Genomic DNA, 22,862 nt, shown 5'->3' with positions numbered 1-22,862 from the left:
TAAAAGAACAAAGACAAAACAAAGAAACAAGAGTCCGGACGGCGCCCGGGCCGGTGCCGCCCGTCTTTTTTCGCTAATCCTTTCCTCCCCGTAGATATTTCGGTTGGGATCGACAGAAAGAAAGAAACAAAAGAATAAAAAATGGCGCTTGGGGTTTTTTTTTCTCCGGCCCTTCTTTGTCCACTTTTTAAATTCTTCACCATTTTTTGGCTTGTTTGAGATACATTTCCCCCCCTTTTTCCTTAGGGACGGACCGATTAAAACTGCAACGGGGTGGACAATATGGGGATGGCTTCGGTCGTTTGTTCAATTTCGAAAATATTTGGAATTCTGGGTATAACTTTAAAGAAAGAAATAAAATATAAAATACATTAAACAAAAAAACAAAAAACAAAAAAGAGGCAGATTAAACGGGGAGAACGACCGACAGCAGGGACAAGCCTTCGACCTGTACTTTCCTCGGTTTTCGTGTTACGGTACACAGCCCAGAGCCAAGCCGCCGACGATGAGGAGCAAAAGAAAATAGGTCAGAGAGAAACCAAAACCCAAGCCATTGACGTGACTGAACTAGTGCCCGCCCAAGCCCGTCCTCCGCATATTACTACCCCCTCATCTTCATTCCCTGGCAAGCCTGGGCTTGGCTCTTTTTTTTTTTTTTTTTTTCTTTCTTTCTTTTTTCTTACCGCTTAATCGGCGGATACTGTGGGATTGGAGCTTGCATGAGGCAATGCTAATTTTTATTCCCTTGCCAAGATTGTTGGTTGTTTGTTATGTATATTACTCCGTATACGTGATAGTTTACTTCTTCATATGGTCCCTGAGCGATTTGAAGGAGGGGGGCGTGCGTGGAAAGCGCGGAGAACGAGGGGAGGCTGTGGATGGCAGACCAGGTACATAGTAGACAAACAACAAATGTTGCAGGGATTCTTTTTTGGTTCGAATGATGAGCCTGGTTCTGCATTGATTTCTCTCTCTTTTACTTTTATACCCCTCTTCTTTGCATTCAGAGACCGCCGCCGACTATGTATCGACTTACGGGTCCAGCTGCAGTAGTTAAAACTTGGGTGTATTAAGATATTGGTAGTGGTTGTGTGTGTAATCTGTCAGTAAGCAGGCAAAAGAAGAAGGCGGCGATCATGGTTGTTTGTGCTGTGTATTGTTTTCCGTTATTCGGCAGTTTGTTTCGATTTCGGGAGCATCGGAGGATAGATAAGGTTGCTCTGAAGAAACCTGGACCATGTAGCATACCACACTTTGCACGTGACTTGAGATAGCTAGGTTGCTTCCATGGTAAGTTGCCGGACCACCCCTAACCCTCGATTGCCTCGCATCTACACTTGTCAGTTATCTCATCATGGAAAGAAGTAGTCGTCAGTCAGTGACAGATCGTCGAAGTATTCTGTTCAATCCACGTCGTAAAGTTTTTCGAATAAATGGGGAGTTTGAGCTATTAGCCACGTCAAATAGATCCCGGTGAGATTGAGTTGAAATATGTGTGCGGCTTTGGCATAAAAAGTGCCCGAAAACTCTCCATTTAAGACAGCAAATCGTGCACTAGAATAGTAGCCGCTTCCCGAGAAGTTCCCGGACGTGAGATATAAGTAGACAGCCTGAACTCAATGAAAGACAAAATAGAGAATTCCCAGATCATCACATCAATCAGCATCAAAGACTCAAATCAATCAATGCTTGGAGGAACTGGCATCTGCCCGATCAACATCTCACAGACCATTACCCAATCTCTACCAACTCTGTTTCCCCACAACCCCTTCTTAACCTACAGTCCTCAAACACCAATCGTCCCCATCATGGCGACTATGAGCGAGAATACCGCTGCCAACAAGAAGCACTGGGAGTAAGTTACCCACCCAAACACGATGCTGCAGCGTAGGACAGTAATCATGGACGGACTTTGGATTTTCGAAGTGGATGACTGAAACATTCAAACAGTGTCATGGCAGCCACGTACGAGACAGACCCCAGGTGGGAGAAGCTCATGGCCCAGCTCATTGCTGAAGTCAAGGATCGACGAGATTTTATCGGCGTGGACTGGGTAAAAGACGGAGAGTCAGGCAGGACGGTCAGGATGATCGACTATGCCTGCGGTCCGGGGACGATATCTAGGGTGAGTTGCATGAAACCCGCGGGAAAGGGGGCCAAATATGGCTCTGATGCATACTTCAAAAGAGTGCCAGAAAGTGCTTACACAAAAGTCTTTTCCATACAGGCCCTGTATCCGTATGTCACCCAATGCCGTGGCATAGACCTGTCGACCAACATGGTTACACAGTACAAAGCTCGAGCAAGGATCGAGGTGAGTTTTATTCCCCCCCTTCTTTTTCTCTCTCTATCTCTTTTATGACGCAGAAGCGTAAGGAAAAAGGATCGCCCCACTGACAAGTTGTCAAACTTTCCGGGGAACGACATAGGGCTTGACGCCCGAGCAAATGGACGCCTTCGAGGGCAACGTCCTAGAAGACGACGGCGCGGCGCTGTCGGACCCCACGCTCCGGGACGCCGACCTTGCCTGTGTCGGCATGGCGATGCATCACATGGACGATCCGGCGCGGGTGGCTCTCAAGCTGGTTGAGCGCCTGCGGCCTGGCGGCGTGCTCTTCGCCATTGACCTGGTGAGGCACGAGGCTCCGGGGGCGGAGCATAAACACGACGACGACGACCACCACCACCACCATCACCACCACGGTGGTCATGGACATGGTCACGGGCACAGTCACGGTAACCACGGGCACGGGCATGAGAAGCAGAAGGTAGGAGCTGGAATGGGAGAGGTCTTTGACGCGATGCCCACCATTGCGCACAACGGCTTCTCTCCAGAGCAGGTCAAGGATATGTTTGAAAAGGCGGGTGCTGGTGACGACTTTGCCTTTGAGCTAGTCGAGAGCGTGGAGATGCCGCCTTCCGCCACGGTCAAGCCTATCATCTTTTTCGCTAGGGGGACCAAGAAGGCGGAAGCCTCTCTGTGAGTGGTGTAGGGGAGACCTAGAAACTGTGGTTGGGCCATGATGGATCCCGCCAGTGTCTTGCCACTCTTGGAGGATTCGTGCTTCACCGCAAAGTAATACAAAGTATCACAAGGTATCAAGAGCTAAGGTTATTTTAAACTGTTATCCAACCAACGTTGAGTTGCCGGCCGTCATGCACCATCTAGGCACAGCGCCTTGGATGATTTGTTTATAGAAACATGCTCCAAATTCTGACCGCGACAAACAACTATTGGTAGAAGAAATATATTCGCCACGGCTAGCATCGGGGTGGTCGAAAATCGACGAACTGTATGACCTCTCGGTCCGCCCACACACACCCTCCAGCTCAAACATGTAATCAAGTACCTCTTCAGTCCTTGGACGCTTCAGGGACGTCAATCACAAAGGCGCCGCCAAGGAGGATGGCAGGCTCCGATACGTTGTGGTGTTCATAGCTTATGTTGACGTCAGCATTTAGTCTCACACCCTTTTCTTCCTTCGTCCATCGCCCCGGGACCGAACTTTGAGAACAACGCCCACGGACAGAAAAAAAAAGAAAAAAAAAAAATAACCCTTGCCCAAGACACCCGAAGCTGTGCCTCCCCCGCTTTCCAGCCCTGTGTGAGGGTGTTGGTCTAGGATGGTATTTTCAGGAAAAAGGGTATGCATATGCACAAATGCGACAGTATGCTAGTGGGAGCTATATGTACCTGCTACCACCACCACCCGTTTTCAAGGCCAATAAAGCATTACGGTAGGCAAAAACAGAAAAAAAAAACAAAGCTAAACAGACACGACTTACCTGAGACTGCCTACACCGCCAGCCTCAAGGATGAAAGTAGGCCCATCCTGGAGGCTCTTGCCGGCCCAGCGCATGGCGAAAGCCCGAAGGATGTGTCCATGCGCCACGACGAGCACGTCACTGGCTGGCTGGGGCTTCTTGGAGTCGGTTGCTCCCTTTTCCATCACCGGCGCGTGGTACTTGTCACGGATGTCGGCTATGAGGCGATCAAGCCGGGCGGTTATGTCCTCGGGGCTTCTTTTTAATTTTGCAACAGAGGATAGTCAGCTTTATTCAGTCTTGCTTGCTTGACAGGATGAGTAAGCATAAAACCACAATAACAATAGACAGAACTTACTCTCCACCAGGACACCCATCTCTCCAAATATCCCATTTCCCCTCGATACCCTGCTTTTTACGGATTTCCCTGATCTCTGGGCTGGTGATGCCCTCGTACTCACCATAGTCCCACTCGCGGATATCCTCGGTGACCTCGATCTTGGCCGTATCACAGTCACGAGGATCCTTCTCAAGCTCGCCATGAGGCTCCCATGGGAGAGGGTCTTTGAGGCCAAGGTTGAGCAGCTCAAAGGTGCGCTGGGCACGCTGACGAGGAGATACGTATCTGAAAGGGGTATGAAGGGTTGTGAAATTTTAGCAAAGTGGTCACTGGCATGAAGAGTCATTGACAGTTATGCAATATATGCGGAAATAGAAAGTCAACAGAAATTTGACTTATGCTGTCAAGCATACAGAGCAGAGAGGTACTCCGCAATGCCAAAGTTATGCGATGACATGGTTCTCCCTGGGATTCTTTCAAAAGGCCGAATATCCCAATAAAGGAGGGTAATGCAAGCAACAACAGAAGATGCCAGAAATCCAGAGCAAGGGTGAATCATACTGTCATCAGGTGAAGTGGGCAAGAGTCAAATTCACTCACATGTGAGCGAGCTTTCTTGGCACGATCAGGCGGTCGTTGCCAACCATGGCCCGGCCGGTAGCCCTCACGCGCTTCTCGCCATTGGCCGTCAGGGGAATATCCGTGGAGCCAGTGTGGCGGCCGTCAAGGGACCACTCCGTCTCGCCGTGGCGGACTATGAAGACGCGAGGTGTTGACATCTGCGACTTTTGTTATTCAATGTTTTTTAATCTTAAATATAAACACTACATCGTGGCAGTGAAGTTATATTTAGTTTTACGAGATCTGGCCCAGGTCGGCCAAGAGCTGGGGGATCATCGCCAGTTGGCAAGGAAGAGAAGTGAGTGGACAAGGCAATGCTGGGACAGGGTTGTAGGGTTGACCCCTGGGGGAAAAGCCCGACCCTGTGGATGACCGCGGAAAGTCAAGCAAGAATCTTCCTTCTTGGTTGACGTTCAGATCGGGGTTGAATTTGATGCCTGATAGGACGAACCCCCGACTTTGGTGACACTTGTAGCACAGCTTGTCCTGACTTGTGATTGATGAGGTAGCCGACCTGGTCCTTGACCTGTCTTGTCTCCTCGAATCCAGATCTTGGGAGACTTGAATGGAGTAGGGCGGGCGGGGGCTATGATCAGACTGACAACCAAGCAGACCAAAAAGACGGACAAGACGAACAGACATACCCTTAACCGTATCGTCTTGTTTTCTAGCCTCTTGGTGGTCGAATTGATCAATAACCAGATAAAAATCGGGCCGTATAATCCAATCAAAAATTTGGATCTGATGATCTTGTACTACTCCATCTCAAAAGTCAGCAACAGGAAGACGGCCCGAAAGATTTCTTCGCATGCAGAAGCCCAGCCCATAGAACCAAAATTCCATGGTTGATCGAGAGTGGTTTTCTTGGGACTTTGACGGAATCTCCACTGGACTTCCTTCCCTTCTCGATCATTATTATCTCTGCCCCCGCGGAACATAACCATGCGAGTCCGTTTCAGGCTTCATGCGCAAGGGAAAGGGACGCCTGTAAAAGCCCCACAGCCTCTTCAATGTTCAATGGGCAGTACCAATCACCCCGCCGACTGGTCATGAGTCCCCCCAATCAGAACCTCTCAAGTTGGGGAAAACGTATCCGCACCAAGGAGAATCTTTGAAACTCACTTGTCAAGGCGTTGTTTGATCAAAGAAAATGGTCGACAAAGAACAGGGAATCGAGGTCGGGCACGCGAGCGAGTCCAAATCAAGTGAAAGCGGAACGATAACAAGCCTTGAACAAATATAGCCTTGCCCCCATTCGGTGCGGAAAAATGACTTGGCAAAGTTGATTTGTTCTATTTTTTTTTCTCGGTCCAAGCGGAAAGATAGAGAAAAAACAAAACAAAAAAAATTTAAAAATTCGGAGTCGTTTCGCGAAATCTTGTCATAGATCGAACGGGCTGCGCTCTTATTAATGCTTCAGTAAAAAAAAAATAAAGAGACAACCCATTCATACAAAAAAAATCCGGGTCTCTTCCTTTTTGTATATCTATTTGATCCTCCACCCGGCAAGCGGCATCCACCCAAAAAGACGTCAAAAGAAAAAAAGAATTTCGTTATATGCGCGTAATCGATGATTTGCGCAGCCGCGGGAGATCACCACCACAGTGGCCGTAATGGCCTGTGGAAGACCGAAAAACAGGGCGAGCAGCAGCGGCAGCACCACTACCAAGCCGCAGCCACCTCCACTGGGCGCTTACTAATGAACGTGCTGATGCTGCGCCGCCGAACGCTGAGCTCCACCGCTGAGACTGCTATTACCGCTACCACCACCACCACCGTCGGCACTACGGCCTCGGAGCCCCTGACGTCGCCAATTGAGCTAGCGTCGTACCCCAAGAAAAAAGCATCACCGTCGTCACGGACCGACGCCGCCGCCGCTTGGGAAAAAGACTTTTCGGCCGCCACCTCGACGGCACGATCGGATCCAAGCCGACAAAATATTAATCACTATAACTGCCCACCGCGTGACGCGACTGCCGCCATCTGGCATTCCAACTCCACCACGGCCTCCCGCCGCCGCCGCGCGCCCTCAACCCCGGCCCGCTCGCTGTCTACGCCCCCGGTTGCCACCGAGCCGGTAGACCGCACCGCGCGCTCTGCGTCCCTCGATTCGTCGGAGCGCAGACGACTCCGCTCCGCCACCACCGGCGGTGGCCGACCGAGTGCCGGACGTGCTGCTCCTTCTTCTTCTACCTCTAAGCCTAGGCCGTCTGGGCACGAGAGGAGGGTGACCGAGAGTGAGATCATTTGGAAGGGGGTGTGGGATTGAGTTTTAAGGGGAAAAAAGGTGACAGAAAAAAAGAAAAAAGAGGGGACAAAACCCTCAATACTCTTAATATTCAAATGGCATCTGGGGCAGCGGCGGCACACGCCTCCCGTGTCAAGATCCGACGCTTGATTGTCACGGGCGGCGTGGCTGCCATTGTCTTTGTCGGGAGCATCTACGGCGCCGGGCTCAAGATCCAAGGCGAGGCCAAGTCTGTAAGTTTGGATCTTGTCTTCTTTTCCGTGTCCCCAGCCTCTTTGAAAACTTTTTCCCAGTCTGGTACAAGACCATCTACTGACAATGCCAAAACCAAACAAACACAGGAGAGAAAAGCATTTGTGGAAGCCTCGTTAGAAGAGCAGATTGCCGTACTCGAGGAGCGCAGACAATTCTTGGTGAACCAGCGCGCTCCTTTTGAGAGGAAGCTGGTCAGGTTGCATGAACGCATGGCCGCGAAGAAAGCGGAGGAGCAGAAGCACACCGGACAGCCGATGGAGGTTAAGCCAGACACGAGGCCGGTACAGAGCACAGATAAATTTACAGAGGCAAGCAGTACGACAGGTATGAAAAATGATAGTGATAATAATCAGGTCAACAAAAGTGGCTCGAGCTGGCGGCCATTTTCTTAGGCAAGGATGTAAAGTTAGCTTGTAGGATACCCAAAGAATATCAAGAGCATGCAAACAAACTCAGGATTTTCTCTTTTATAAGCCCCAAATCTATCTGCCTTTTACCAAGTTTACCGAAGACAAAACCAAAGAACGCAACCCAACTCCCCGGTCCGACATTACTGGATAATCTTTTTTTTTTGTTGTTTTTTCTTGTTTCTGCCTCAAATTCTCGGTAGGGCCTTAAACCACTGCAGGTTACCTTCACTAGGTCGGAAGACCGTGGCACGACCCGACTATGCCTGATCAATTCCATCGGCCGATGGCAGCGGGATGGCCCGGTACAACAGGATAAGAGCCGAGTGGGACTCGCCACCGCCAGCCAGCGCATCGATCTTGTCCGCTGTCACCTCTGAAACCTTGTCGTCGTTGAACCACCACCACTTGCCATCCTCTTCCCCCTTGGGCTTGCCCGTCTGAGGGTCCACGGGGGCCGTCTTCTTGACGTACGCCGTGTAATGACCACTGTCAGCACTCGCGCCCTGGTGCGTCACCACGCCGCGAAGCTCGTACAGTCCCGAGTGGTTAGCACCCTTGTCTGCCGCCAATTCTTGGTTCACAAGAGCGTGCAGTTCCTTCTTGGCCTGCAAGAGCTGTGCCTGCTTCTCTTCTTCGATCTCGGCGTCCGTCTTAAAAGTCTCACCGTCTAGTGCCATGTCGGTGTCTCCGTCGGCTCCAGGCTTCTTGTCATCCTTCTTCTTATCCGCCTCCTTGGTTCCCGATGATCCCGGGACGTCGCCGTCCAGAAGTGGGTTCTTCTTGCGCCGCTTGCGCGAGCGCTCGATATCCTCCTCGTCCTTGCGGACCTCTCGCACCTTATCGCGCACCGGGATGAGCAACTTCTTCAAGTCATCTGTGCAGAACTCGACAATATCGAGCTCGTGCGAGAAGGTGACCTTGCGCATGATCTTGGCCTTCTTCTGTACGTCACGCTTCCAGAAGAAACGCACAAAGTGCACGGTCAGGTACTTGGGCAGACGCGAGATCTTGGACCGCTTGGTGTAAGTAGCTTCCCTGTCCAACGTGTCCGACTTCTTCTCAATCGTCTCGGTGAGCGAGGCTAGGATACCATCGCGAAGGTGGTTAATGTCCTTGTCGATGTGGCAGTTCAGCTTGAGGAACGGCTCTCGTGTCGTGACGGCCTGCTCTCCCATCTCCCGGGCAGCAGGGTCGTCGCACTCCAACACACTCTCAAACTCGCCAGCCATGTACTCATCAATGAAAGAAATGGTCTTTTGGTCTTGTGAACCCTCCCGGGTAAGCTTCTGCCTCAGCTGTGCAAGGATCTGCGACCAGGCCTCTTCGGCGTCCTGCTGTGCGAACCCTTGGCCCTGTCTTGACCTCTCGGCGAATTGAGGAAAAGCTGTACGCAGGGCACTCAGAAAGGCATGCGGCGCATAGCCGGATTGAGTCTTTCCCATTGCCTCGTACAAGTTCCTGAGCTGATTGGTGAGGTCCAGGTTGGGGATCCGATTGCTGTGGTCCTCCCTGAACATGTAAGTTGACAATGCGGTCTGGAGCTCCGGAATAGTGCGTAGCGTCTGTAGCGTCGAGTTGAGATAGCAAGTGTTGCCCAGGTTCTCAAGACCTGCCGGTGTGGCGCCCTCCTGTTGAGCAGCTTCGGCCTCGGTCATGTCCTCAACAAATTTGATCTTGCCCGCCGGGCGTTGGACCTCGCTACCACCGGGAGTACCCATCATCATGACCGTCTGTCCCGGCTTGAGGCCTACGGAGCTCATAACTGTATCATCCTTGAGCTGACCGCCCTTAACGAGGATCCTTTGTCGCTCGGGTTCGACACCAGTCAAGCTGAACAGCTGGTATTTGAACACCTCGCCGGTGGATTCGGTATCGACCTCGACATCGTACTTCTTGCCCTTGTGGGACACGGTAACTGTAAAGCCAAGAAGATGGCTGTTAACTGCCTGATCCTTAATTTTTTTTCAAATAGCTCTAAATGCAATTTCAGATCAGTATAATGATTGACTTACTGTTTATTGACGACATCTTGTCAAGATATGTCAACCCCAACTTGAACTATGTTGCTGAGGAAGAGGGACAGACTAAACAAAAGGGAAAGAAAGGAACGAGGACGCAATCTTTTAATACTGCTGCTGTGTAATCCTAGCTCTACTAGGCAGCCAACAGCTTCGCAATGTTTGCCGCGGAAGTTGATGGAATTTTAGAGGGTGGCGGTTTGGCACGGGAAGAAACAGGAGCCGCTGTTAGCTGTCAAACTGTCTACCTCCCAGTCGCCGCCGGTTTGGTGGGGTCGGTCACCGTTGAGGTGCTGACGAAAGATGGAGCTGTCTGAGTGAGCTTGAGCCAATCATGTTACTGAGAACCTCCCCGCCGACTGCCTTGCGACGCTTGCTGATGTAACCGGAGCACAGTGATGGCCCCACTATCCCCACGAGCTGTGACGACGTCCTGTCCTGTCCAGTATTGCCCGCCGTTGATGAAGACTATCACCAAAGCACGGCCGAACAATTCACATTGGCCTTCATCTATTGCTTGGGACGAACGAAGCTAGAGAAGCACCCAAGCGGCGGCACTGGCGACCTCGAGAATTTTGAATCTCGGGGTGCGGTGAGCTTACCAAGCCGAGAGACAGAACAAGCTCACAACTACAACTCACGATGGTCAGCCTCTATCCCTCCCATCTCGACCCCGGCACCGATTGGATCTCTGAATCATGCTATCTGTATCCACGAAGCTGACGGCCAAAAAATGAAATCAAAACTGCACTGAACATAGTCCCAATCCCTCAGGCCGTACCTCCAGGCGGTGCGGAGCAGTCTTACGGCTGCGCTCTGCCTGTCCAACTTTGCGTCGCAGGCGTCGGAGAGGCACAACGTGCCCGAGATTGAGGCGCAAACATCGCCCGAAGTGCTGCTGACGCCCCTGACGATTGCGCGCAACGAAAACGAGCGCGTCCTCATCGAGCCCAGCGTCAACAGTGTCCGCATCAGCATCAAGATCAAGCAGGCCGACGAGATCGAGCACATCCTGGTCCATAAGTTTACGCGCTTCTTGACCCAGCGCGCCGAGTCTTTCTTTATTCTGAGGAGGAAGCCTATCAAGGTGCGTACTGAGAGGGGGAGGGAGACATTGAGGAGGGACCGCCACAGGGGGGGCAGAGTCAGGGCACATGCCGAGTTTTGGGGCACGGCGGAGACTAACGACTATGCTCAATTTTTCAGGGATATGACATTTCCTTCTTGATTACCAACTTCCATACGGAAGAGATGCTTAAGCACAAGCTGGTTGATTTCATCATACAGTTCATGGAGGAGGTTGATAAGGAAATTTCGGAGATGAAGCTCTTCGTAAGTTGGCAATCCCTGGATTTCTATCGAGGCTGCTGCATACATTCCGAATAATCACTAACTGTCGGTCCTCTCTTTGTCTAGCTGAACGCAAGGGCAAGATTTGTGGCCGAGTCTTTCTTAACACCGGTATGTGTACCTGTACCCCTGTATCGATCCACCTTTTTCTGTATACATGGATGCTAACTTTAGTGCAGTTCGACTGATCGCGAAAGCTGTACACGTCGAGAGTTTCTGTTACTGGCGTTGTTGGCAGAAACAGGGTTCCTTGTCTTATTAAAAAAAAGACAAGCCATAAGATTATGAATAAAGTGCCTGACAATAAAGTGCTTGAGAATTACCCCATCTAAACTCCTATTTGTGTGTAGCTTGCGATTGATTTTGGCGGAAATTGTCCGGATATGTTAACCACTACAGCTAGCTGGGGATGCCTGTCTGCCGGCACCAGATCCACCGCACCTTATCCAAACGACAACAGCAAAACCTCAAGACTGATTAGCAAACCATTACATTGCCGACAGAGGAAATTAACATCAGCCCACATTGGTGGGTGGTTCACCACCTGAATTCGGTTGATATTTCTTCTGGTTCTGTCGGTTGATCTATGAGTACGCCAGACTAGCGATTAGCATGGCGCGCAAGGTAAATCGATGTAGAGGTAGGAAACCACTGGATAGTCCCGTTAACTGAGGAAATTTCTTGTGGAGAAAGCATGCCTTAGTGTTGGTAAAGTGAGCTCAGCTTGACGACGAGCAGCCTGGCGAACTTTTCCTTAACCTATAAGCATAGCTAGCCTGTCATCTGGAGCTGATGATACGGCCAGGAGCTTTGCCATCTGTTTTGGGTCCCAACGGCCTGTTCACTTTGTTTTGCGGCCAGCACGTGTCAAAGATGCTGAAAACCCTGTGACCTGCAATCCGAGCATCTTCCAAAACTGATTGTGAGCAAGTTACTATCACATCGGCCTGAATGAATTCATTCTGCTTCTTCGGTGGCCCAAATAAGAAAGAGAACAAAAACTGGCTCATATGGGCTTTTGTGATATTTTTGAAAATTCTCAAACCACAAAAAGTCAGAATATCATAGCCAGTCTAGCCTCCTTCGAAGCTGGACTTGTCACCCGTGGGCTAATTTTTCCCACTCCCTCTTTTGAGTCCCTTGTTTGGATTACCAGGCAGAAATTTCCTGAATAATATCAACTAAGCGCACACCGTGTTTGCCTTTTCACTTTTGCAGTTTTCGACAAACAGCTTTGTTACGGCCCACTTTGACCTCGTTCCAGCTGGCTGGCTGCTCACACTCGGACACACGGCCATGTTGAATCTGACTGCCAGCTTTTTATTTCTGCGTCACCACCTTTCAACTTTGGCAACTTTCTTCACAACCAAAATTCGTTCCAAACGCATCCTTTTCTTCATCCCACAACTTGATCAGTTACTCAAATACAACCCTAAGAAGCTATCATCTATTTAATAATCTTGTCTACAGGTAAGTTGCTCCTGATATATCAATATTTTACCCTTTTTCCTTTTCTTTGCCCTATTTGGATTTTATCCTCCTCCTGTAAATCTTCCGTCTCTTCTTCCCTATTCCATCGTATTACTTCATCCATCTTGTGGCCGTTGGCCTCTTTTTCTTTACTTGGTACTCTGCTTCCGAGGCGTTGCTTCCTTGGTCGTAGCAATCGTTTCTCTGGTTATCTAGAGATGGGCCTCGGAAAAAATCGATGTGTCCACCGCCTGATCTCAGTTTCAACTCAGATTGTTGACAAACCCAGTACTTAGCAAAACCACTCTCTTCAAAGACAACGAGCAACAATGGCGACAGCCGTCGCCAACAGCTCATCTCCTGACATTGGAGACACCGATGGCGGTGTCCGGCTCAACTTCTTGGAATACGTCAAGCAGAATGCTGCGGCCGCTGACGCCAACGCATCCAACTCCAAGAAGGTGGTTTTCAATTCCATGAAATCAGCCAACAGACCCCTTGACCCCACTACATCCCCCTTTGACCCCCAGCTAGGAGATGGAGATGTTCATGTCCGCCGTCCCGTTGGCAAGCTCCCAGGATCTCAGTCTGTCCCAAACATTCTTGGAAGCCTCCAAACCCAAAACACTTACCCGCAGGGCCAGACTGTGGCTTTTGATGCCCAATCGACCTATGAGGAATCCAACAGCCTGTTCTCTACGGTGAGCCACCAGCCTGCCGTTCCGACTACTCACAATGTTGCAGACGGCCCTATCTACACGCTAAATGCTCAGGCCGAAATTGCTGCATCGTACCAGCAAGTTCAGCTCCCACAGCAGGTGCAGCAAGATAATGCTCCCTTGTTCACTCAAATATATAACCCCGGTCAGTACGACAAGTCTGGCATGCCACGGATGGCACTTCGTCCGACCGTAGATCATATTCCGGAGCATGTTAGATCTCAGCGCTCGCGAGCCCTGAATGATCTGACTTCTGGCCCCACCGGTCGGCCTTCAGCAGTTGAGGCACTCGACAGCAACAACTTCCCCTTTGTCGAGACTGCCCGTGTCATTGCACCTGATGCTTGCACCAATGGAGTGGTGAAGCTCAAGAATGTTAGTTATACTTCTGTCTTTTGTTTTTGGCGGGATATACACCGGTTTACTAACTTTATACCACCCAACCACCATCAACAGATCCCCTTCGCCACCCGCCGAGTAGAGATCATCGCATTTCTAGGACGCAACTCCAAGATTCTCAATGATAACCTAGAACCCGTGCACATCATCATGGAGCGCGTTACTAGCAAAACCATGGATGCATATGTCGAGTTCGTCACTCTTCAGGATGCCATCAAGGCCGTTGACAAACATCAGGCCACCATCACGCGTGGTCGTCTCAGCCGTTTGGGAGACCGTCCCATCGAGGTTGAGTTGTCGTCGCAGGGTGCTCTCATGAAGGACTTGTTTCCATCGGCCAAAGGCGTCTTCTGGGAGGGTATCCGACCCACAATCAAGCCTTTCAAGCCCAATGAGCCCTGGGAGAACTTTAAAGGTTTCATCAACGACGAGGAGATGACCATGCTGGTGAAGCATGTCGAGGTTCCGCAGCGTGTAAGCTCTCAGTCATCCGCTTCTTCTCCCATCGCTAGGCCCAAGCAGCCCATCTCAGCACTTCACTAACACTGACATCCAAAATCAGTCCCCCTTCTCCCGCGACTGCCCCCAGCGCCCATACGAGTGCATGATCAGCACGATACGCAAGCTCCCCTGGCCCATGACGGAGCTGATCACGCTGCGCCAGCGCCACGCCATCTACAACGCCTGCTTCTCGCTGATCCGGCTGCTGAGCTCGGCCATCGCCCACGGCCGCCACGAGGAGATACTCAACGAGCCGCTGCGGAAGCGTCTTGTCCACGCTGCCATGACCTGCCCGGGCTTCACCGTGGTGCAAAAGGACAACATCGCCACCATTGTCGACATGTCCGAGGCCAGGAGGCTCGAGTACGGCCTGCCGCGGTTCGCCAGCTCGTGGCTTCACCTGTATGCGCTGTCGCCCAAGGCCAACTTTCCGCTCGACATGATCGAGGTAAGTGACGTTTTTTCTTCTTCTGACTTTTCCCCTCTCCAATATTTCTTCCTGCTCCTCACTAGCAGTTTGGGGTGATTTTGTGAATTTCCTGTTCCGACTGTAAAAGATCAACAACTGACCGTTCTTGTACGACCACCAAAAAAATAGTACTACATTGCCATCATCCGCGAGGAGACGACCCGCCTCGTCAACTCCCTCCCACTCAAGGAGCGAACCCTAATCACGAGCTACGGCCGCGACACGGATCTCTACTTTGGCTACCTCTGGTGGGAGCTGCAGCTGCCTCGTGACGACCGCTTCGACGGCATGACGTTGGCCGAGGCCGCGGCGCTCGAGTACGCCGTCATGGAGCGGATAATCTGCCGCGCCTTTGGTGCCGGCGGCTCAAACACTGCTCCCGCCGCCATAACTTACTAAATCTTTTTTTTTTTTTTTTTTTTTTTTGCTTCGTCTGTTGTTCTTTCTCTCGTTACACTATTCGTCTACATCAACAAGGTTACCGATGGAAATGTGGCCATGGGAAAAAGAATAAAAATAAGAGGTCTGAAAAAAAAAGCATGCACGACATAAGATGCTAGCAGTCTTGGCGTGGAAGCTGATCGGTCTACTCTGTCAACGAGATTTTTCCCAGCTTGGGGTTCGACACTGTGCACGGGCTTACTGATAGAATGAGACCCTTCTGGACAGGCCATTGATGAGCTTCAGTTATTTTTTTTTTTTTTCTTAATTTGTTTCTTTTTTCCCTTCTTTCCTCGGCATCTACATAAAGTTCTAGGGGTGTGGGATTTTTCTTTTCTTATTCTCGGTAAAACTATTTCCTTTGTCTTAACTGGCCATGCTAACTCCCAACACAGGTTTGGGGAGGTCATGCATGGCGGTGAGGAATGATAATTGATGAGGTATTTCAGTGGGACCTTTGGGGGAACAAAAAGGAACATTTTTTCTGCTTCTTATTTTTTTCCACCTTGGCCAGAATAGGCCCAGTCTTGGCCAGGGTAGCATCATTATATCGGTTTGATATCCACCAGCCCTTTTTTTCATCCCAAGTAGCTCCAAGACAGACAGACTACATAATCGAAAAGATCTGGCCCAGACCTTAGAGATCCTACTTGGCGTTGAGCCAGGAACAAATATGAAGAAGAAAGAAAGAAATGACGTAAATTACTGCTCAAGATCACCATGAAAGAATATGGCGAGGCTTCCAATCATGTCCCCCAATATGCACGCAAAAACGTGACAACAGTCAGGGGGAAGCACGGTAGAGCGCAGTTCTGCGGCGCAACAGCTCCGCGCAGGATCAGTATCCGCATCGTAGTGGCCCCAGAACCAAAAGCCTCTGCAGTGGCTACCACCCCTGTCCAGTGAATCTCGGACGAGCGGCTGCGCCAGAGCAGAACCGGCAGGTGTGCATGGTGTTTTTTTGTTTCCGGGGAGGAGGGGATATTTTTAGGTGGTAGAAATATCCACGTATCAAACAGGGGATGATGCAACGACATCAGAGCTACAGTTGACTGTTGCCACAACCAGAGGAGCAAACATCATCAGTTGCACAAAGTGATGAGTCATTTCCAAGTAAAGATATGAGGTCTTAGGAGGAGGTGACATCGACTTGATAATGCAGACAAGGTTATATATTGCGGAATATTGTAGGTAAGGACTGGAAGCTAATACTGCGGTACATATGGGGTTTAAGGTCTACCTGGTACAGAAAGAAGTCTTTGTACAAATGCCACACCTCGACCGTAGGCACCAGAGAAAATTATGGTAAAATTGACTACTCCCCCTGGCTCGGTCAAAATCGGGAGCCACTGAGATGATCCCAACAGCCTACCAGGTTGCCTGAGATCAGCCGTTCGGAGAAACATAAGAACATCAGTGGAGACGGGATGTGATGTAATGATCAATGAAAATCTCACCAAGAAAGGGTGCAAGGCAGGGCGATAAAAACGCTAAAACAGATGGGAGCCACCAACAAATCGCCAATTTTTATTTTCTCGGCCGTTGTTACCCGGTCAGCACCGGCCCCCGACAAAGATGCCTTGGCACCGTTGAACATCGGTCCAATCGGAGGCAGGTAGGGCTCATAGCATTAGAAACGCTTCTAGGGAGATGCAGCAAAGTCTTCGGTCAGCAAGTCGATCATCCATGAGGGCTCTGATGTTTGTGGCCGTAAATAGAGACCCCTATCGCAAACCATGTCGACAACCCTTGTTTGCCTGGCCAGACCTGACTTGCATAAAGTGTGACCTGCTTCTTTCTGCATGCAAGACAAAAACAGCGAACAAAAGACCAGAACACCGGGTTCGAAGTGGGGTTGGAGACACCGGCGAAGATAAGGGAGGACGAGAGATCAAGGGCAATGAGACCTACAGCGATCGTGAGGGTTATAAGTAGCCGTGCTTCTGGCACTTGTTGTACGAGGGACCCCAGGACTTTTCGGAATTGAACGTGCCGAAACGTCGGTAGTTGCAGTTAATATTGTTGCACTTGATGATTTGAACGGTGCTTTCATCAGCACATTGCTCCTTGCAGCAGTCTATGGGTATTATCGAGTCAGCTCAAGTTAAACAACGCGGTTGTCTTGCTTGGTATTTCTGAACTTCGCACAGCTTTGAAGTACTCACGCCATTCCCAGGTTTTGTCGCACATAGTGTATATTACTGCTTGAATATGCTCCAAAAATCCACGATTGATGGAGCTGGGGCTTTTGTAGTGGACCTTGGGATATGCAAGGTGCTAGAGACTGGTGCTCGGCGAGGCAAGTCAGGGGCAGGGGAGCAATGAAATATGTCGAAAGACAAGTATATCAGGTGTCTTGAACAATAGAGCGCTATAGAGTAAGAACGTAATGGTGCAAAAATGTGACAACTTTCAAAGTGAATGCTATGATATCCGCGCTCAGGAGATGTTGGCCAGCACAAGAAGAAGGCCGTGAAGGAGGAGATGAAGGGCAAGCGAACCCACGCTGATGCTGCTCATTTATAGAGCACAAACTATGCCATTATTTTCCTACCATCGTCATCACCCTGCAACAACCTCAAAGCAGACAGACAGCCCTCATCGTTCTCCGGCTGTTGCTGCCGGGCAAACATGAAGTCGTGGGGGTTTCTGTATTTTGCACCCTGAACACGACGCATCCTGAAGTGCTGGCTGTTCGCCACGCGGCCAAGCAAGGCCAGTGTTCGTTGTTTCACCACCCAATAAGGTCTAGGTCTACTCTGCTCCGCACTTCACCGGTCTTGGTTGAGGCAAACTTCATGCTGGCATAGCTCGTTGGCATGATGCGTTTGCGAACAAAAAAGAACAAAAGAAAAAAGCCAAATCATGCTATGTGGCAAGGACATCATAGGCACTGCTGACGCGCAGTGGCCAAGGTTACATATTGTTATCTTGTCACCTTGTAGTGAGGTGGTATTCTACGGAAAACGTATTCGGCATGTAGGTAAGCGGAAGATTCAGAGAAGGTCGATGCGACTTGATAATCGGCTGCACCGGGTTGAGGTCCGACAGACGCGGTAGATCCATTGAAAATCACCTGCTGGGGCTGTGGGGGGCATGAGAGAAGGATCAACTCCCGTTACCGCGCCGCGTTTGACCGTATGTAGCATGCCAAGTCCCGCATCGAGAGCGTTCTACTTCTTCCAATTTTTGCTGATGGTGTATTCCATGGCCAATGGGTATTGCAGGCTGGTCTCCACATACTGCCCTGATGCAAGGTTCGATGCTGTAAAAGACGTTCGATAGGTTGTGAGGTCAATTGAGTAGGAGCAAGGGATGAAGTGATTAGATGTGATAGAGCAAACAATCTCACGACTAGTGCAGATTGTTACTTTGTATTGGCTGGGGAAGTTTCTTAATGGCGGTTGCCCGCAGGACTATATTAACCGACAAGAGCTTTTATGTCGAGCAACCCTTCTGATGTCAAGTAGCGCTTATGTTTCTCTTCGGTGAGGGTGGACGAAAAGCGGGGGTTTGTACTAGTCTACAAACGGATCTTTGTCTCCGTTAACATTTGTCCATTGCCAACAGAGCTTTCTTTGGCCAATCTCAAAGTTGACATTACTTGTTGGTCTTGCTTTTTGTTGGCGTTTTGTTGGACAAGCTGCTTCAAGAATGCCGACTTGTTGATGTGGTTGGGACAAAGGTGTAGAAGAGGGTGACTTTGTTTCAATGTAGGTCCCTCGCTAAATTGCTACTTTACTCCGTACAGTACCGTACTTCTTTAGTACGGAGTAACCCAACCCACCCCCACTGGACCTGCCGAAAATCATGCTCCAGACGTGATTTGATTGGATGCATCAGTCAGCTGGGGATATTGAATACCACCATACCACATACCAGGCATAGCCTGGAGAATGTTCTTTTATTCACTTATCGGTTCTTTATCGCTTCAGGGGCCTCCAATGAGGCTCCACTTTCTGTCACTTTTTTTTTCTCTTGGGTCGCGGAACTAGAGGCGCATCATCAATCGCGTCACAACCTCAGTACTATAGTGACTCCGCTCAAGATACATCTGCAAGCAAACAATTTTACGACGACCGAGCTTCGTTCAGATTATCAGTACTACCAACACCTGCAGGAATCGGCTCCTCTTCTTCGTATCCGACGTATCCCCTCCTAATCATCTATTTTCGTTCGCATTGCACCCCACAGCAACCGACTAGACGGGCACGCTGCATGCGACCACATTCGAAAACTTTTTCAGCCATTCGCCACTAGCTTGGACGAGCCTATCCAGGTAGCTTGAGCTCAGCCTAGGCTCAAGCTCTATCGAGCTCTTGCCAAGTACACAGAACTTTGAGCTGCATTCGGACTCTCGGCACATCGTCACACCTTTTTACGACCGCAAAGATGATGGACAGCTCACAGGCAACGGCAACGCTCGTCAAGAGTTATGTGAGCGAAGACAGGGGAGACCGGCCACCACTCTCCCAATCCCGCGAGATAGGGGGTGCCGTACCAATCAAGAGGCCAGAGGGAGCCCAGGCCCTGAACTTCGCAAAGTCGTGGTCGCATTTTGTCGCAGGAGGGTACGTTTGTCCAATACTATGCACCGATTGCTAGCCACCCGGAGTAGGGCTTTTGAAGTATGACCTCAAACCCCTGCTAACCAGAAATTCCCCTTCTGCAGCATTGGAGGCATGACAGCAGCAGCCCTTACAGCACCATTAGATGTGCTCAAGACGCGACTGCAATCCGACTTCTACCAGCAACAAATACGCCAACGCAATGTAGCAGTTCAGAGCTTCAGTGGTCTGACTGGCCCTTTTCGGATGATGCACTTCCACCTAGGCGAGACCTTTGCGATTTTAGGTTCAGTCTATAAACAAGAAGGGCCGCGTGCGCTCTTCAAGGGTCTCGGGCCCAACCTGGTCGGCGTCATACCCGCGAGGTCAATCAACTTTTTCACATATGGCAACATGAAGCAGTTATTATCCGGCCACTTCAACGGCGGAATCGAAGCAGACTGGATCAATTTTGTGTCAGCAATGACGGCTGGCGTCGTCACATCAACCGCCACGAACCCGATATGGCTGATCAAGACGCGCCTGCAACTCGACAAGAGCACGGCGGCTCGTAGCGGCACAGGCAGGCAGTACCGAAACAGCTTTGACTGCCTCAAGCAGGTCCTTCGCAATGAGGGTATCCGTGGCATGTACAAGGGAATGAGTGCCTCGTACCTCGGCGTGACCGAGTCGACCTTGCACTGGGTGCTGTATGAGCAGATGAAGGCCTCGCTCCGACGGCGCGAGGAGGAACTTGTGCTCAGCGGCAGGCCCAAGACGACCTGGGACAAGGTTGTCGACTACACAGGCAATGTGGTGGCTGCGGGAACCGCCAAGCTGCTTGCGGCCGTACCTACGTACCCCCACGAGGTCGCACGCACAAGGCTCCGACAGGCACCCATGGCCGACGGCAGACCCAAGTACACGGGTCTGGTCCAGTGCTTCCGGACGGTGTGGATAGAGGAGGGCGTCGCAGGTCTCTGGGGAGGTCTGACGCCGCATCTGCTGCGCACTGTGCCCAGCGCTGCCATCATGTTCGGCATGTACGAGGGCATTCTGCTGTTGCTCAACAAGCCTGAAGCGCCAAAGCTGGATGATCAAAAGGCCCGATGAGGTCTCGTACCGACGGGCTCCTGATCATACACACACAATTCACCAATTTCACCCTGTACAATTACAAAACGGCACTGGACTTCTCTCAGGGGAGGACCCCTGACTTGTACATCTACTAATACTCTCTTCACTATCCAGGGGATATCAAGGCATGATAAGTATCTGCTCTTCTCATGACAATTTTCTTGTATACCACAGCTACTTTTCCTTTCTGTATTTTTATTCTATTTTTTGTACAATGCATGTACAGTAGCGGGAGAAAGGCGGCAACCAATACAGGAGTGAAAAAGCACCTGGCCCAAAAGACAGCCGGGTCGGCGTGTACGATAGGAAACAAGAAAGAGGGAGCAAGGATAAAAAAAAAGAAGGCTGTATATAATACCGAGTATGGCAGGCTGACATCGGCGACAGAGAGGACTGTATATACGACTCCTCCCATTCACAACCCGTCCTATTGAGCTTCTACTTGACATAGCGGTGACTTAAAGGTTATGAGCAGGCGCACTAATTACAAGTGTAGGCTGGGATAGCCTCGATTTGACCAATGCGTCGGGTTATGAAGCTATATGGTGAGATTTCGTCCACCCGCATGGCTTCAAAGACCTCTATATAAGCCAGGTTCTAGCAGCCATGACGATGGTACTCGTTACACAGTCAAGAATAATTCGGCGGGTAGTCAAGCGCCCGATTGTCCCGGATGGCTCGCCCGTCCAGGGACTTTACCCGACAGGAGACTTGATTTGCTGTTCGAATATATAAGGGGTATTCTTCACTGCTGTGTTGCACCTCCAATCGCTTTGTTTGACAAGATAACTCTACTCCAATGCTGTTACATGTTTGGGTTTGTGAAGCATCACCGATTCATAGACATGATTGTAGTAGTCAGGGATGACAATGAAGGTCGTGATGACGATGGGCCCATGCCCCACTAGGAAATCTCCGCACTGTTGGTGTATCGAAGGCACGATTTCGCGACAAATCCATTGAACACTAATACAACTTCACCAATCTTACCTACCTAGATACGTACCACGACACGAACGGACGTTTTGGCCACTGAGAGTATCTCTTATGCTATGCTCTGATTTCCTTGCTGCTTGCTATATGACCACGCATTCTTTGTATCCAATCCAATAATAATCCGAATTTATGCGCCGTTAACCTGGGCTGGTATAATTTCGCTCTCTCTTCCACTACTAACCCGAAATCCCAAAATATCGAGTGAAATACCAACAAAACCAAACCCTCATCGTATTACACCGCCCACTAGCATCCCATCCTCTTCATTATAGCACCGTGAAGACCCTGAACGCTCTCCACCATCTCAACCCCAAACTTCCGACAAACAACCTGCACATTGCCACGCTTCCAGTACCCCTCGGGACAGCATACGACGGCCTTTCCGGGCACGCGCGCGCACAGGCCAAGCTCCAACAGGCTGACGGGCGCCTGCGTGGCCGGGTGGAAGTAGACGACCACCACGTCGGCCTTGTCCTGCTTGTCGAGCTCCCACTCAACCTGCTGCCTGTACGGCTCGAATTCGACGTCCTCGCGCCACGTGCCGTCCCAGTCGGCGCGGTATGGGTTGTAGATGGTGATGTTGGCGTCGGAGAGGAGCGTGGATAGAGTCTCGCGCCAGTCGGTCGCGTCGACTTTGCTGGTTGTGCCGGCCAGGAAGACGGATTTGACCCCGCGTGGGGGTTCTTCTGAGGGCGCGAATATTACCTGGCTTTTTTGGGAGGCCATTTTTTTGATGAAAAGATTTGCCTTGGTGATTTTTTTTTTGACCAGGAGATTGTGGGACAACCTTGCAACTCGGTTCATCCCCTCAAGGATATTGCGAATCAAGGTATTAGGTGCATGGTGCAAGCCTCCACTGTAGGCAGACCGGAAAACTCACCCCCGCGCTATGTATGATGCAGTTGCCCCATTCGAACCGGTGTTCCATCCCCAGTTTCACAACATAACACCTACTGTTGGCACAAAACCCCTACCTTACATACCTAGGTACCTACCTTGCCTGCCTTGCCTACCTTAGGTACATGCCTGCCTTCCCTAGGTATGTACCCGCCTTGCTTTTTGTGTCACCACTATTTGGCGACCATAATTCCTGCATTTCCTACCATATCAACTCCTGTAGAGGTTCTGGTCCCGGAGACCAATCTATCAATGCCTGCCAGTGTAAAGGGTGGCAGC

The 22,862-nt window shown here is 50.5% G+C and overlaps 9 protein-coding genes across 9 annotated transcripts; 5 read left to right on the top strand and 4 right to left on the bottom strand.

Annotated features, from left to right (window-relative positions):
• Positions 1 to 1,685: 1,685 nt before the first annotated feature.
• Positions 1,686 to 2,984, top strand: PgNI_10393 (uncharacterized protein; the record flags this gene model as incomplete). Its single annotated transcript, XM_031130364.1, has 4 exons — positions 1,686 to 1,855; positions 1,951 to 2,125; positions 2,228 to 2,314; positions 2,430 to 2,984. 4 exons carry the CDS (start codon positions 1,686 to 1,688, stop codon positions 2,982 to 2,984), a joined length of 987 nt encoding a protein of 328 aa, XP_030979679.1.
• A 111-nt stretch (positions 2,985 to 3,095) lies between these two features.
• On the bottom strand, positions 3,096 to 6,134 carry PgNI_10392 (uncharacterized protein). Its single transcript, XM_031130363.1, has 6 exons — positions 5,849 to 6,134; positions 5,371 to 5,481; positions 4,706 to 4,884; positions 4,124 to 4,390; positions 3,787 to 4,023; positions 3,096 to 3,439 (listed from the first exon to the last, which is right to left on the bottom strand). Exons 3-6 carry the CDS (start codon positions 4,882 to 4,884, stop codon positions 3,355 to 3,357), a joined length of 768 nt encoding a protein of 255 aa, XP_030979678.1. The 5' UTR covers positions 5,371 to 5,481; positions 5,849 to 6,134; the 3' UTR covers positions 3,096 to 3,354.
• Positions 6,135 to 6,296: 162 nt separating this feature from the next.
• Positions 6,297 to 7,621, top strand: PgNI_10391 (uncharacterized protein; the record flags this gene model as incomplete). The annotated part of the gene is made up of 3 exons (XM_031130362.1): positions 6,297 to 6,963; positions 7,086 to 7,207; positions 7,316 to 7,621. The coding sequence occupies 3 exons, from the start codon at positions 6,297 to 6,299 to the stop codon at positions 7,619 to 7,621; spliced, it is 1,095 nt and encodes a 364-aa protein (XP_030979490.1).
• PgNI_10390 (uncharacterized protein) lies at positions 6,525 to 9,874 on the bottom strand. Its single transcript, XM_031130361.1, has 3 exons — positions 9,652 to 9,874; positions 7,314 to 9,554; positions 6,525 to 7,205 (listed from the first exon to the last, which is right to left on the bottom strand). Exons 1-2 carry the CDS (start codon positions 9,665 to 9,667, stop codon positions 7,897 to 7,899), a joined length of 1,674 nt encoding a protein of 557 aa, XP_030979489.1. The 5' UTR covers positions 9,668 to 9,874; the 3' UTR covers positions 6,525 to 7,205; positions 7,314 to 7,896.
• Positions 9,875 to 9,960: 86 nt separating this feature from the next.
• PgNI_10389 (uncharacterized protein) lies at positions 9,961 to 11,330 on the top strand (the record flags this gene model as incomplete). Its single annotated transcript, XM_031130360.1, has 6 exons — positions 9,961 to 9,974; positions 10,054 to 10,249; positions 10,418 to 10,744; positions 10,864 to 10,989; positions 11,074 to 11,118; positions 11,187 to 11,330. The coding sequence occupies 6 exons, from the start codon at positions 9,961 to 9,963 to the stop codon at positions 11,193 to 11,195; spliced, it is 717 nt and encodes a 238-aa protein (XP_030979781.1). The 3' UTR covers positions 11,196 to 11,330.
• Positions 11,331 to 12,806: 1,476 nt separating this feature from the next.
• On the top strand, positions 12,807 to 14,964 carry PgNI_10388 (uncharacterized protein; the record flags this gene model as incomplete). The annotated part of the gene is made up of 4 exons (XM_031130359.1): positions 12,807 to 13,571; positions 13,653 to 14,069; positions 14,158 to 14,544; positions 14,695 to 14,964. 4 exons carry the CDS (start codon positions 12,807 to 12,809, stop codon positions 14,962 to 14,964), a joined length of 1,839 nt encoding a protein of 612 aa, XP_030980000.1.
• Positions 14,965 to 16,625: 1,661 nt separating this feature from the next.
• PgNI_10387 (uncharacterized protein) lies at positions 16,626 to 17,684 on the bottom strand (the record flags this gene model as incomplete). Its single annotated transcript, XM_031130358.1, has 3 exons — positions 16,626 to 16,648; positions 16,918 to 17,083; positions 17,561 to 17,684. The coding sequence occupies 2 exons, from the start codon at positions 17,682 to 17,684 to the stop codon at positions 16,932 to 16,934; spliced, it is 276 nt and encodes a 91-aa protein (XP_030980005.1). The 3' UTR covers positions 16,626 to 16,648; positions 16,918 to 16,931.
• A 1,343-nt stretch (positions 17,685 to 19,027) lies between these two features.
• On the top strand, positions 19,028 to 21,168 carry PgNI_10386 (uncharacterized protein). The gene is made up of 2 exons (XM_031130357.1): positions 19,028 to 19,577; positions 19,679 to 21,168. Exons 1-2 carry the CDS (start codon positions 19,399 to 19,401, stop codon positions 20,664 to 20,666), a joined length of 1,167 nt encoding a protein of 388 aa, XP_030979784.1. The 5' UTR covers positions 19,028 to 19,398; the 3' UTR covers positions 20,667 to 21,168.
• Positions 21,169 to 21,932: 764 nt separating this feature from the next.
• Positions 21,933 to 22,412, bottom strand: PgNI_10385 (uncharacterized protein; the record flags this gene model as incomplete). The annotated part of the gene is made up of 1 exon (XM_031130356.1): positions 21,933 to 22,412. The coding sequence occupies one exon, from the start codon at positions 22,410 to 22,412 to the stop codon at positions 21,933 to 21,935; it is 480 nt and encodes a 159-aa protein (XP_030979782.1).
• Positions 22,413 to 22,862: the final 450 nt, after the last annotated feature.

The sequence above is a fragment of the Pyricularia grisea genome, chromosome VII (assembly GCF_004355905.1).
Source record: "Pyricularia grisea strain NI907 chromosome VII, whole genome shotgun sequence".
Lineage (NCBI taxonomy): Eukaryota > Fungi > Ascomycota > Sordariomycetes > Magnaporthales > Pyriculariaceae > Pyricularia > Pyricularia grisea.
Note: the sequence above shows the minus strand (reverse complement) of the source record. Positions and strands in the feature narration are given on the sequence as shown.

What these genes read in the sequence shown, in the direction of transcription:
- PgNI_10392 (XM_031130363.1), bottom strand. Translation starts at nt 4,884, where the DNA reads ATGTCAACACCTCGCGTCTTCATAGTCCGCCACGGCGAGACGGAGTGG. An exon ending in CCAAGAAAGCTCGCTCACAT is followed by an intron (nt 4,391 to 4,705) that starts GTGAGTGAATTT and finishes TACCCCTTTCAG; the next exon opens with ATACGTATCTCCTCGTCAGC. An exon ending in GATGGGTGTCCTGGTGGAGA is followed by an intron (nt 4,024 to 4,123) that starts GTAAGTTCTGTC and finishes AAAATTAAAAAG; the next exon opens with AAGCCCCGAGGACATAACCG.
- PgNI_10386 (XM_031130357.1), top strand. Translation starts at nt 19,399, where the DNA reads ATGATGGACAGCTCACAGGCAACGGCAACGCTCGTCAAGAGTTATGTG. An exon ending in TCGCATTTTGTCGCAGGAGG is followed by an intron (nt 19,578 to 19,678) that starts GTACGTTTGTCC and finishes CCCCTTCTGCAG; the next exon opens with CATTGGAGGCATGACAGCAG.